General features: G+C 43.7%; 1 protein-coding gene across 4 annotated transcripts in view; it reads left to right on the top strand.

Annotated features, from left to right (window-relative positions):
- PTPRU (protein tyrosine phosphatase receptor type U) overlaps nt 1-14,885 on the top strand; it is a 340,521-nt gene that overhangs the window by 295,998 nt on the left and 29,638 nt on the right. For 2 of the 4 annotated variants that reach the window (XM_033157989.1, XM_033157991.1), the window contains 4 exons: nt 2,115-2,269; nt 8,723-8,858; nt 10,116-10,265; nt 11,289-11,465. In XM_033157989.1, coding sequence (XP_033013880.1) covers nt 2,115-2,269; nt 8,723-8,858; nt 10,116-10,265; nt 11,289-11,465 — 618 coding nt within the window. The remainder of the gene's footprint in view (nt 1-2,114; nt 2,270-8,722; nt 8,859-10,115; nt 10,266-11,288; nt 11,466-14,885) is intronic. The other 2 variants (XM_033157990.1, XM_033157992.1) reach the window with 1 other exon arrangement.

The following is a 14,885-nucleotide window of genomic DNA, read 5'->3' on the forward strand; positions in this document are numbered from 1 at the left end:
TCCACTTGGCATCACGCCACACCTGAAGCCAGAGAATTCCCAACAGCTTCTCCTACATCAATGCTTAGATGTTCTGGGTATGTAGCAAGAGTTCTGGTAAATACAAGAGGTACCCATCGGTGTTGGCATTCTGCCAGCTGTTGAAGATGCACCTGTTTAGACAAGTATTCCCCCGAACTTGAACTTTCCTGATTTGATTGTTTAAATTGCTCTTCAAATTGGTTTAATCATTATGCTTTTTAACAGGATTGTTTTGTTTTGCTTTTTTAAATTATGGATGATTTTAACACGTTGATGGAATTGTTTTGTTTTAGTTATGTATGAATCACATCATTGATTATTAACTTGTAAGCAGCTTAGAAACCACTCAGGTGTGTAAGCAGTATATTAATGAATGAATTAATATTAAGTGAGCATCCAAGGCCAACTTAATTTTGAGTGTGATAACTGCTTGTTGCAGTGGTTAACATCTTTCATGGTGAACTTTATTATTTCCTCCAATTTTGAGAAAATTCAAATTCCACGCTGCCAGATCCTGTTAAATAACCTTCTGTTTAATTGCAAAAAAAATATCCCTCTATAATTGAGGAACCCTTTTTCCTTATGTGTTCATAAACTGTAACCAAGTCTTGCTTCTGCAGAAAACCACACATAAATGATGTTCATGTTTGGAATTTGTTTTAAAGGATTTGATTTTAATATTTGTATTTTACCTACTTATTTATTTCATTTATATGGAAGAGCTCAAGACAGTATACATGGTTCTTTCCCTCCTCATTTTGTCGTCACAGCAATCTTGTGTGGTAGGTTAGGTTGAAAGTGATTTTCGCTGGTCACCCAGTGAACTTCATGGCTGAGTAGGGATTTGAACCCTAGTTTCCCAGGTTCTAGTCCACCACTCTAATCATTATACCATACTGCCACTTTTCTAACAACAAATTTGAGCTCAAAGCAGCTAATAATAATAAAAATAAACCTTGGCAAAAATTAATAATAATCAATCAATATAATCAAATAAATAAACACCGTGGTAAAAAAGCAAAGCAAGAACAAACAACTCAGGGAACAACACAGTTCAACGAAAACCCACAATAATGTTAAAAATAATTATTCCTAATGGTTAATTAGAGGTGGAATTGGGTGACCTGCCCTCACAAGATGTGCTCACCCCATATTACTGTTGTGATTTTATGCGATATTGGCTGGTTTTATTGAGCAGGATATTTTTTATTGCGGCCCACTTTGAGATTTATTTTTAAATGAAGAGCAGGCTATAAATTTCTCTAAGGAATAATGTAATGCATTGATTCCACTTTTAAACACAAGGCCAGTCAGCTGGGGACTCTGGAATGCAGCAAAGAAATTGGGATGATGAGAATTTTGGAAGCACCTTTAATGTTAACTTCCACCTTCCTGGGGAAACGTCCAGTGCCTGATTTAGAGGGTGAGTCTTTTAAAAGACGTCCCATTGAACATGTGTACTCTGTATCTACGGGGCCTCTTTTAAAGGACTCACCCTGTACATATAAGCTATACAAGCTATAGCTTAGGGCCCCACACTCTTGGGCCCCTAAAAATATTAAAGGGAAAAAAACCTGGATGTACATTTCCAAAATATAAGATAAAAAACAAATAAAATGAAACCTACATACAGCAATAGTGTTTTGTGTTTTGTAGGCTCCTTTCATGTAAGTAATGGGCCCTGCCTGCTCCCTAAAATAACACTGATTTGCTCATTTCTATATTATTATTAATTATTATTATTATTATTATTAGTAGTAGTAGTAGTAGTAGTACGCCGCCCATCTGGCTGGATTTCCCCAGCCACTCTGGGCGGCTTCCAACAAAAATCAAATACATTAAAATATCCCACATTAAAAGCTTCCCTAAACATATATAGGGTGCCTACATTCTGCATGGACTGGTTGCATAAATTACCACATAGCATATATTCAACACAAAAAACATTTGTTGTTGACAAAGGACAGCTGGACATATAAAGGGCCCCATTACCTTCAGTAGCTTAGGGCCTCATCAAACCTAAATCTGGCCCTGGAAACGTCTGTAGGGCTAACCCTACTTTCTCTCTCCCTGCCCTTACCTCCTCCTTACAGAGGGGCTACTCAGCAAGGCATGAAGTAAAGCAGTTCCACTTCACATCATGGCCAGAACATGGGGTGCCTTACCATGCAACTGGGCTCCTGGCATTCATCCGCAGAGTGAAGGCCTCCACGCCTCCCGATGCAGGACCCATCGTTATTCATTGCAGGTAAGTTCAAGACTAGGGATGCAAGAAGGCATTATTCTCCATGTCACATGCAGGACTCTTTCTCTTCCTCTGTGGTTCATCTTCTGCCCTAAACCACATTGTTCATATTGATGTCCACTGTGGCAAATTTGCATGCCTTATGTCAGGGGTGGCCAACTCCCAAGAGACTGTGATCTACTCACAGAGTTAAAAACTGGCAGTGATCTACCCCCCCTTTTTTGGGTTCAGGTCAAAGTTGTTGAGTTTTTTTTCCAGGGAAGAGGTAAAATGTTGAGCTTTTTTAAGGGGAGCCACAGTTGTTCAGCTTCTTTGATCTACCAGTGATCTACCACAGATGTCCAGTGATCTACCGGTAATCTACCTGTTGGACATGCCTGCATTATGTCATTTTACATACTTAATCGCATAAATTGCATGCACTACATTGCCATTATGTTAATACACCCAATTCATTTCAATTTAATGGGAACCCAATGGGGTGGGAAGCCATAATCAATTCCGTATTGTTTGTGGACTGAAAGCAACAACAGCAAGTACTGATCGTATTCACTGGATTGATTTTCGCTCTAGACGTGGAATGAATAAGTATTTTCCTCATCCGTTGCTGTTTTTTGTTGGAATTCCCCAGCGTTCCCGATCAAGACAATTAGGAGCAACCATTAGTTTTTGCCTAACGCACATAGAGCCTTTTGTAATGTAACTTGCAAAAATATACATTACGTTCAATAATGAGAGCATGAGGAGAGAATAATGATCCTTATTATGAACAGGGTCCTCAGCTCATGGTTGAAAAAAGTCAGCAAAGAATTGGGGCATTATCTGCAAATTAGTAGTAAGGAGATATCACAGAAAATGATGACTTTTGTGTTAGAAGCAGTGAAATGCCATCACAATTAATAAAATGCCCAGCTCTGTGATTTTATGGATAATTGTGGGAGTTTTGATATAGAGTCCTTTGCTTAGATCACATCCAGTTTCTGTATTATACTTTAAACATCAGTGAAATACAAAATTGGCTTTATTGCTGGGAGTGGTGGTGGAGACAGCGGAGGCAGGTAAAGAAACCAGTGCTTTATGGCTTGGGCTTTGGAGCTTAATGTCACAGTAATCATTATCAAAGGTTAGCCCAGACACTGAGGTCCTCCTCTGATGGTCTTCTGGTGGTTCCCTCACTGCGAGAAGCGAAGTTACAGGGAACCAGGCAGAGGGCCTTCTCAGTATAGGCACCCTCCCTGTGAAACAACCTCCCTTCAGGTGTCAAGGAGATAAAGAACTACAGTGGTACCTCTGGTTATGAACGGGATCTGTTCCGGAGCCCCGTTCATAACCTGCGACATCCATATCATGAAGTGCCACGTTTGCGCATGTGCGCGACGTGATTCGGCGCTTCTGCGCGTGGCGTCACCGCATGTTTCTGCACATGCAGGACACACCAAACCCGGAAGTAACCCGCTCCATTACTTCTGGGTGGCTGCGGTGCGTATCCCAAACGTACACATCCTGCAGCGTACGTAACACGAGGTATGACTGTATACAACTTATAGAAGACATCTGAAGGCAGCCCTGTATCAGGAAGTTTTTAATGTTTGATGTTTTATTATGTTTTATATATTCTGTAAGCTACCAAGAGTTGCTGGGGAAACCCAACCAGATAGGCAGAGTATAAATATTATTTATTATTAATTATTATTATTATTATTACTAATACTAATACTAATACTATTACATAGGAAGCTGGTCCACTATTTGTCCACTAGCTCAATATTGCATTTACAGGTGGGTAGCCGTGTTGGTCTGCCATAGTCAAAACAAAATCGAAAATTCTTTCTAGTAGCACCTTAGAGACCAACTGAGTTTGTTCCTGGTATGAGCTTTCGTGTGCATGCACACTTCTTCAGAAGAAGTGTGCATGCACACGAAAGCTCATACCAGGAACAAACTCAGTTGGTCTCTAAGGTGCTACTAGAAAGAATTTTCAATATTGCATGTTTTGGACTGGCAGTGGCTTCCCAGTACAGTGGTACCTCTAGTTACAAACTTAATTCATTCCGGAGGTCCGTTCTTAACCTGAAACTGTTCTTAACTAGAGGCGTGCTTTCGCTAATGGGGCCTCTTGCTGCTGCTGCGCCACTGGCACATGATTTCTATTCTCCTTCTGGAGCAAAGTACTCAACTCGAGGTAATTCTTCCAGGTTAGCGTAGTCTGTAACCTGAGGCATTTGTAACAAGAGGTACCACTGTATCTCAGATTGAGGTCTTTCCTATCGCATGCTACCTGGCCCCAAATCACACAGTGACTGGCCCCAAATCACACGCAACGAGCATCATGGATAAGTGGGGGACTCAAACCCCAGTCTTCCAGGTCCTAATCTGGCACTAATCCAACTGCTAGACCATGCTGCCATCCTCACAGTTACATGGCTTGGATGGCTACATTGGCTGTTCTGCTGAGATGTTGGAAGACCATGAATGTTGCACTCCTGGTCTTACACCTGGTCTTCTTCTTATTTTGCTTGCAAAGCAGCCTCATGCTAGCACAGAACACAGCAGCGCTGTTCCTCTCCTCTCTTACAGCCGTTCTTTATAACTTCTGCATTCTGTGCTCCTTCTGTGCTAGATAAACAAGAAAGGACTGATGAATGAAAGCTGGGGAATTTCTCCTCATCACCACTTCTCTCTCTCTCTCGTCAATTGCTTCATCAGTATTCATTCATCAGGGACAACCAGTATAATTAGTTTCCCCAGCCTGTAATCATTGATAATCACAGCAAGTGATTCATCTGCCCCAGAAATTAGTATATGTACTAAGAAGGTCCAATGGAAAGGAGAAGTGGCTTCCCTTTGCGGCATTTAGAATTTTGCTAGGGCTTGGATGGGTGAATCTTCGTTCAGGAGGGGATCTGTGGGGTCAGCTCTGTGCTACAGGCAAGCTTTCCCTAAGAAATGACAATCTGTAATGAATCTGCTTCTCTTGGCATGTGTGTGAGCAAGCTGGTTTTGTCTAAAGCAGGCCTGGGAAGGGACCTTCTGGCTGCCATTGCAGGAATATATTGATGAATGAGATGTTGGCTGTGTTCACACATAGTGCTAAACCATAGTTGAACATTATATTCTCGTGTGCTTTCCCTTCCTCTCTCTTCCTCTGGTGTAGCTGTGAAGAAGGGATTTGGTTAGGTTTATTATTACTATTACTATTATTATTATTCAACTTATACACCGCCCTATACCCGGAGGTCTCAGGGTGGTTCGCAACAAAACCACAACATATAAAATCCAACCAAAAGCAGTAACCCAATAACCCCCCCCCCACAAAAAGCCACATTCTAAAAGGGTGTTGGATGTCAATAAGATAAACCAAAGGCCTGGTTAAAAAGAAATGTTTTTGCCTGGTGCCTAAAGGTGTATGGATCACTGCCTTGTCGTGGCAAAGGGGCTTGAATTACTCAGGGAAGCTATGAGCTATGCCGTGCAGGGCCATCCAAGATGGACAGGTCATAGTGGAGAGTTTGGACCAAACGTGATCCACCTGGAGGAGGAACTGGCAACCCACTCCAGTATCCCTGCCAAGAAAACTCCATGGACAAAGACAACAGGCATATAAAAGTTATGACGCTGGAAGATGAGCCCCTCAGGTCGGAAGGCGTCCAACATGCTACTGGGGAAGAGCGGAGGACAAGTACAAGTAGATCCAGAGCTGATGAAGCGGCTGGGCCAAAGCCGAAAGGACGCTCAGTTGCGGATATGCCTGGAAGCCAAAGGAAAGTCCAATGCTGTAAAGAAAAGTATTGCATAGGAACCTGGAATGTAAGAACCATGAACCTTGGTAAGCTGGATGTGGTCAAAAATGAGATGGCAAGAATAGTCCCTGGAAAAGACCCTGATGTTGGGAAAGATGGAGGGCACAAGGAGGAGGGGACAACAGAGGATGAGATGGTTGGACAGTGTTCTCGAAGCGACTGGCATGAGTTTGGCCAAACTGCGGGAGGCAGTGAAGGATAGGCGTGCCTGGCGTGCTCTGGTCCATGGGGTCACGAAGAGTCGGACACGACTGAACGACTGAACAACAACAACAAAGGTGTATAATGAAGGCGCCAGGCGAACTTCCCTGGGGAGAGCATTCCATAGACAGGGAGCCAGTGCAGAGAAGGCCCGTTCTTGCGTTGCCACCCTTCGGACCTCTCAAGGATGAGGCACATGGTTTGTCTTAATCAACCACCTTCAGCTAGTGCTTAATGGACATGTCACATCTAGATAATAATAGCAATAGTTAACGATAGATCCTAGCTGGGAGACAATGGTAAACTGTGGTTAGTTGAAAATGGAACCAAATGCCCCCCCCCAGTCTCCCTTTGGAGGAGGAGAGTGAGATGGGGGGGGTCTTGTGCAGCCCACACTAACCTGGTTTAGCTGCCCATATCCTTAAAATATGGTTTAGCTGATTTTGCACTTCATGTGAACCTAACCTTTGCCCTGCATTTCAGAAACCCCAGGTTGCATAGGATTACGATCGGCAAATGATCAAGGTTAAAAACACAACTAATAACAGACCCCACTCTCATGCATTTAAGCCAACGTTTGACCCATGAATTAAAATGGGGGTGAGGATTGAAACCCAGTTGTCTCCTGTACTATTCAACACTCTAACCACCACACCACACTGGTCTCTCTCTCAGACACTCATGTGATTTACACTGATCACAATAGTCCTGCTAAAGCAGCTGAGGATACTTAAAATTTAACACTCAGCACTACTCTCTCTCTCTCTCTCTCTCTCTCTCTCTCTCTCTCTCTCTCTCTCACACACACACACACACACACACCATAAAAAAGCTACAAAGAAGGGTTGGAAAGCTTGGTTGAATTCTATTTGTCTGGCACATTCTTCACGGTTGTATAAAGAAAAGTAGGTATTGATTAAAAACAAAACAAGACCCACAACATTAAAATATATTCACATCCAAGAACTAAAATACATTTTAAGAAACCCACATTTCAGGTGGCTTAGCCTTGACTCCCCAAAGCCTGCTGTAGCAAATGGGTCTTTCAATAAAAGATGTGCTCAGGCTTGGACTTGTTTGAATTTCCAAAGGCCAAGACTTCTATCACGGGGAGACAGCCATCAAGAATGCATCTCTGCCTTCAGCATTCTAATTCATTGGAGGGGTGAAGGAACCTATGGGAGAAGTTAGGCCAGCCTTTACCAACATTGTATATTAGGAACAGAGGAAGATGCCTCATACTGAGTCAGACACATTGGTCCATCTGGCTCAGTATTGTCTGCATTGACTGGCAGCAAGTCTCCAGGGTTTCAGATTGGGTATCTCTCCCACCTCTATCTGGAGATATTGGGAACTGGGTGTGGGCCTTTCTGCATACTCTACCACTGTGCTGCTCCCCTTCCCCAGTATTTGCTTGGACAATTTATTTGCCACTTACATTTAAGCAATTTTACAGCATAGATTGACACATCATAAATAAAGAAGTACAAAAAAGACCAGCAAATTTCCACATTCTGGAAGGCACAGCCAACAACTAAATGGAGCATCCTCTTTAGCATAAAAATAAACATTACACATAAAAATCAGCTGCAAAATTACAAGGAAAATTCCAGATAGTGAAACACAGCGGACAGCTAAACAATATATCCCCAGAATATCAGGAAATAGAATATTACAAATGAAAATCAGCTAAGAAGTATGAATTCCACATTTTTAAATAACATGATTAAAATAAAAACCAGCTCACTCTTCCCACTCCTCGATATGCTAAATCGATTGTACAATCAAACAGACCAATCCAACTGAATTTCCTAACCCCTTATGTAGCAGTAAACAAAACGTATTCCAAATGCAGCTAAAAATTACATCCCAGTCAGTCTCGCTCAAGTATACCCTTAACATGATGAACACACATCAAACACATTAACTCTTTCAATCAGTGGTTCCCAAAACAGTCAGTAGAATTGTTGGAGGTGGGGTGGGGTGCTGGAAGTGTAAATGACTATCAGATGTTTAAAAGCTGGTGTCACTGGATCAAGTTCATCAATTTAAACTAAATAGTTTTATTTGGATTTTGAATAAATGTGAAATTCACCATTACTGTTTCGAATGTTGTGTTATTATCCTCCTTTTGTGAGTAATGATCTTTATAGGGTATGGTAGGGGGCCCAGGGGAAGAATTTATGGAGCCAAGGGTGTGGAGCCTGAAAAAGTTTGGGAACCACAGCTCTAAACCAACATACTCAAACTTACTATTCTATCACACACACCCCAAGCCACATTGCCCCAACCAACATGGTGCCCTCCATCATCCTTGACCATTGGCCAGGCTGGGTGGGGTTGATGGGAGTTCAGAAAAATAGGAAGAGAACATACCAGGTTGGAGAAAGCTGTGTTATGCTCAGGCACTTAAGAGTCTACCATCCTCTCCTCCCACATCCACAACTCTCTGCAGTGCCGGCACAGGGAGGACAGGCTGTTACATCGTCTTGGACGTGATGCTGGATATGGCTGAGTGTGAGGGCGTTGTAGACATTTACAACTGTGTGAAGACACTGTGCTCACGGAGGATCAACATGATCCAGACTGAGGTGAGATTTGGATTCGGGGAGGGGGGGATATGGTCCCAGTCGGGACAGGGATGGACTGTGGGTTATCATAAAGGCATGTTTAGCATGCAAAGCAGCACCCCGTGGGTTCATAAAATGAGAATCTACTGCTTTTCATCTGCCTTGCGCCAACTGGATCTTCTTATTTCTTTTGCTGCATAATTCCCATGTTCTCCTATTGGGGACCCCAAATTATTATCACTCTTCAAGACCTGCCATAAAGCCTTCTGAATCCTCTGTCCCAACAATTCATTGCTATAACATGCTATGACATCCTGGCCATGTTCAGGCATCACACTAAGTTGTAGTTTAACCTAGTTATAGCCAACATGGCAGATGTTGTTGGACTACAATTCCCATCATCCATGACCACAAGTCATGCTGGGGCTGATGGGAGGGCAGCACATCAGCTACCACTGGTTTAGTGTGACATGAAAATCCTTAGGCCTCAAGTTCCCTTGTTTCAAACAAACCAAAGCTAACAATACCTACAGTGTGCCACTTCAGGCAAAATGGCAAAGCTACAGTTCAGCAAATGAAAGGGACCCAGCCTTATTTGTTGGAGATCTGTCCAGCTTTAAGGATGCTTTAAACCACCTCAAAAAATATTGTAGTCTGGCAGCATATAAATATAAGGGCTGTGCACTGTCCATCTTACATCCATTCTGTGGCCCTGATCCATGGCTCCCCAATCAGGAAGACCACCTACCCCACCCTGGATCTGGGTCTGAATTAGTGCATGGGGGAGGGGCTAATGTTTAGGTGTGTTTCCCCACCTAAAGCTTGACTTAAACACACAGCTGGGAGGAGACGGAGATGTTGCATTTTCCTCCCACAGTCAATTCTTCGGGGCTTCTCCAAGAAGCTGCTTTTGCAAATGAGCACCCTGCACCACACCGAATCAGGGCATAGTGCTCATTTGCAAAATGCAGTAAAGCTGCTTGAAAAGGAGGCTCCTATACCATGCAGTATCAATGCCATTAATCCTGCATGGTGCTGCTTCAGGGATGGGCCTCAGACATGAAGGAGAATCAGATGGCGGACTCCCACCTTCTCCTGGGAAAATGCAGCCAGTGGTCAGGGTTTTCACAGGGTTCTCCTGCCCAATGCCTGCCTTTCATTTCTATCCGATGCCTTGCCACCCTCCTAATATTCCTGATATGGCTGAGGCCTTGGACCGCAGACAAATCTGGTGAATTAAATCGATAACCATTTAACTTTCATTCCCTTCTACTCAAGGAGCAATACGTCTTCATCCATGACGCCATCTTGGAAGCCTGCCTGTGTGGAGAGACCAGTATCCCTGTCAGTGAATTCAGGCCCACATACAAAGAGATGGTCAGGATAGATCCTCAGAGCAACTCGTCACAGCTGCGGGAGGAGTTCCAGGTGAGTCCATAAAAGCTGAAGGCTTCCTTGAAGCAAAGAGACTTTCTTCAAGCGCACATTTACGATGAGTCTTTGGACCCAGGATTGCCAACAGCAAGGACCCAGTATAGCCTAGGCGTTCATCTTTTGTGATAACCAGGAACATAGAGATGGAAGAGACTGTGAGGGTCTTCTAGTCCAACCCCCTGCAGTGCAGGAATCCTTTGGTCAACCTGGGCCTTGAACCCACAACCCCGAGAGTAAGAGTCTCTAGTTGAGGATATCACCTTATTTCCAGGCAAGGACACAGAACTATGTTACTAGAAAATGTTCAAAGCTTTTCCCAGGGCGGAGGTGCCAGGATGGGACAAAAGCTTTCACTTTTTGAATTTCTGCTTGCTATGCAGTTGTTGAAGGTGTAGGTGTAGCTCCTGGAAGCCTAGCAGTTTGAAATCATGCCAGTGCAAGCAGGTAAATAGGTACCGCTGCAGCAGGAAGGTAAACGGTCATTCCGTGCGCTCTGGTTTCTGTCATGGTGTTCCATTGCGCCAAAAGCAGTTTAGTCATGCTGGTCACATGACCCAGAAAGATGTCTGTGGACAAATGCCGGCTCCCTTGGCCTGAAAAGCAAGATGAGTGCCACAACCCCATAGTTGCCTTTGACTGGAGTTAACCGTCCAGGGGTCCTTAACCTTCACCTTTACCTGAAGGCATAGGAGCTTAGGAAGGAAAAAGAGAAAAATGACACTTCTGTTTTTTGGAGGCCTCTTCTTCCCTGGGTGGAGGATGGAGAGGAGTGTGTGTGTTTAAAATCAGTCTATGGTACAAAGGCAGAATTTGCATTCATTGCTCCACCCACTTTTGCCTCTGCTCCCACCCACCATTGTCACGTGAGAATGTTGACAAGAAGGGAATGCAGCCCTGGGGCTAAACGATGTTCCCTGCTCCTGATGTAAAAGAAGGGTGCCTGTTTACTGTGCCTCTTAAATTTCTCCTGCCTCTGAGATAATGAAATGCTGCCTGACCTGGTTTCCTTGTGTCCAGCAGACTCTGAATTCTGTAACACCCCACCTGGATGTGGAGGAGTGCAGCATCGCCCTTCTGCCGCGCAACCGGGAGAAGAATCGCAGTATGGACGTGCTGCCTCCAGACCGGTGCCTCCCCTTCTTGATCTCCATGGACGGAGACAGCAACAACTACATCAACGCGGCCTTAACCGATGTAAGTGCATTGCCGGGGTGTTAGGGGTGGGGAGCGGAAACAGAGGAGGCCAAGCCCCTCTCTATCCTGCACCTGATAAGGTTCAAGCTGCCACATTCAGGTTCCAAAGTCGTTGAATGGGAACATGGAATCAGGACCCGCCTTTCAAAGACTGAAAAGAAAGTTCAAAATGCAAAGTTTTCTAAGTAAGCAAATAGATAAAGGTCTAGAGCAGGCACCCGCAAACTGCGGCCCTCCAAATGTTTTGCCTACAACTTCCATGATCCCTAGCTAACAGGACCAGTGGTCAGGGATGATGGGAATTGTAATCCAAAACATCTGGAGGCCCGAAGTTTGGGGATGCCTGGTCTAGAGATACTTTCGGGAAATGCACAGTTGTTGCCTCATCCAGGCTGGAGTTGCTATAATTAAAATGAGTTATATTTTAATCGACCTTTGGCTGATTAATATTTTGTGGTCTTTGAATTGTGTTTGGGAGGGGTATTGTTTTGTTTCTGTTCTAACTATTGATTTGTGCTTTTATCCTGTATTTTTATATTGTGAACTGCTCTGAAATCTTCGGATGAAGTGTGGTATTAACATAGCATAGCACAGCACAGCACAGCACAACACAACACAACATAACATAACATAACACAACATAACATAACATATTTACAGCAGAGATGAAATGAAAGTTTTTCATTCAAAATGGCAGCTGTGATGGAGTGAAAACTGTCCCCTACAAATTTCAGGGGACTGGAAAAATTCTAGATTTTTTTTGGAGCTAGGAGCTTTTCCAGACAAGTAGCTGCTTTCCGCTCCTTTTCTTCTTCTTCCCAAATGTAGTTTCGAACTCCTCCAACAATGCCTCCCATAATAACTCACTATGATTATAATTTAGTGTCTAATATACTGTTTTTTTCTTGCTGTGAACTGAAACCTATTCAGCATGCACCCGTATTTCCCAGGAAGGATATATGCTCCTTTAGAGCCTGTCGATTGATTTGGAATCAAACATCCTCTAATCAAAAGGGGTATAACTCAGTGGCAGAGCAAGTGCTTTGCACACACAAGTTCTTAGCTATAATCCTCGGCATCTCCAGGTAGGGCTGAGAGATACTGTAGACAACGCTGAGCTAGATGGAACAGTGGCCAGACTTGATATAAGGCTATGCTCTTTAGAGAGTTTTGGCTAAACATTAGGAAGAACTTATTGATCGCTCCATCTTTCCGACAATATAACAGAAGCCAGTACAAAGATACTAAACACTGGTCAGTTAAATGGCTGAGACACCATATTTTCTTCTACTTTTGGAGCACTGATCAGAGAGGGGCTGTAGCTTTGCATATGAAATGACCCAGGTTCAATCTCTGCCATCTTCTCAAGTTAACAGGATCAGGGAGACCTTTATTTCTCCCAAAAGCTTCTGTCAGTCAGAATTGACAACACATGCTTAGATGGACGGATAGTCTGATAATGGGCAGCTGCCTATGATCTTCTTTGCTCTTCCTAGGCATTTCTGTGTTGTGTGATTTGATTTTTCAGCTTCAGTTCTTTTGGCTCACTTTGTCTTTTCACCTGTGCTTAAAAAAGAGACACAAAGCACATTCTAGTCTTCTCTCTCTCTCTCTCTCTCTCTCTCTCTCTCTCTCCAAGAGAAGACAGTGATGTAAATTCAGCAACCACTCCTTGAAGAATTCTTTCTCTCTCTTCTCTCTCCTCCCCCACTGTCCCCTTTTCTTTCCAAGCCAGGGGAAATAAAATCCATTATACACAGAAGTTCCGTTGCGAGTGCACGGGCTGAACTGACACGCCGTGTTATTGTAAATATGTCTAACAAAGAGCAGGGAGAAGAGGGAGTCAGGAGCATCTGAGCTGAATGCTGCCACTGTGCTCCCATCTCAGGAGCGTGTCGCAAAACCGAGAGTTAAGTGGTAGCAAGGCAGAGGGGGCAGATAAGCTTTTTATTCGCTCCCACCACACAGGTGTTGGGATGTGGGGGAGGGAGTGGTGTCAGTCCACATTTTAATTCCCATCTCCATAATTGCACTTCCAGGAGCAATGTGCAAAAGAGGAGAGCCGTTACCCTTCGAAATTCGCACATCTATGAATTTTGCAATGCAGTTTTGTGAGAAAACAAAACATAGATTAGGGGAAAGTGCACATTTGTATGAGCACATTAACATGCATTCTGGGGGCAGAAAATTGCTTGCAGAAATGTGCATATTAGGCAAAAGTTCGCACAAGCCATTGCCTATTAGGATAAATTCACATTAAAAATGCATATGAATTTTCATGCGGACTCTCTTTTTTTTTAAAAAAAAAAAAAACAACAACAACTGATGAGGAAATGTGGAGAAACTAAGTGAAATTAGAACTTGAAAAGTGGGGAAATGAGAGAATTAGAAATGGACAGATTTGTCTGCCCATAGCATAGGTTAAACAAGTGGGCATGGGAATCATGCCAGCTCAGTCTGCCCATGGTTTTGCTGTACCCCACTGGCTTCACCCCAAATTTCCATATGCCTAACAGGAAGTCCATAATATATGTACACCAGTAACCCCCAAGGTCAGGGACTTCAGTCAGACAGGGTTTCCAACTCTGTGGACTGCCTGTGTATGTTCTGTGCTCTCAGGTCATGATTATTCATGTATTTCTATCCCTGCATTTCCCAAGTTGGGTTTCAAGGAGGCTCAGAATCCCCCCCCCCAGCATAATTTAAAATAAAAAGAAACTACAGTGGTACCCCGCTAGACGAATGCTTCGCTAGACGAAAAACTCGCTAGACGAAAGCATTCGTCTAGCGGGAGGCTGCCCCGCTAGACGAAAAAGTCTATGGGGCTGCCTCGCAAGACGAAAAAATTTCGTCTTTTTTTTTTTTTCGTTTTGCGGAGCGCGGCTCCCATTGCCGCTCCGCAAGACGAAAACCCCGCTAGACGAAAATTTTCGCGGGACGAATTATTTTCGTCTAGCGGGGCACCACTGTAGTTGAAAACAATAGATAAACTCCAATGAAACACTTTCAGGACCAGCATTAAAATACCAATTGCCTTGATAGCAGCCCATTTGTCAACATCATCTGCACCTAGTTTTCAAATACAGTGAACCCTCTAGTTACATAACCCTCTGGATACGTAACTTTTGGGTTGCGAACGCAGCAACCCCGGAACTGTATACTTCCAGGTTTCGCCCCGTGCGCATGTGCAGAAGTGCTCAATCACGCCGTATGTGTGCACAGAAGTGGCGCCTCTGCCTATGGACTTTTTGGGTTGCGGATGGACCCCCAGAATGAATTTAATTCATATCTGGATGGTCCACTGTAAAGGCCTTTCTGAATAGGAAACTCTTAACTTGATGGGGGGAAGATAATCCAGGTAGATTTCTCTCAGGGCCAGACTACATGGTCATACCTGCACAGTTTTTATTGCAGACAAAA

The sequence above is a fragment of the Lacerta agilis genome, chromosome 8 (genome assembly GCF_009819535.1).
Source record: "Lacerta agilis isolate rLacAgi1 chromosome 8, rLacAgi1.pri, whole genome shotgun sequence".
Classification (NCBI taxonomy): domain Eukaryota; kingdom Metazoa; phylum Chordata; class Lepidosauria; order Squamata; family Lacertidae; genus Lacerta; species Lacerta agilis.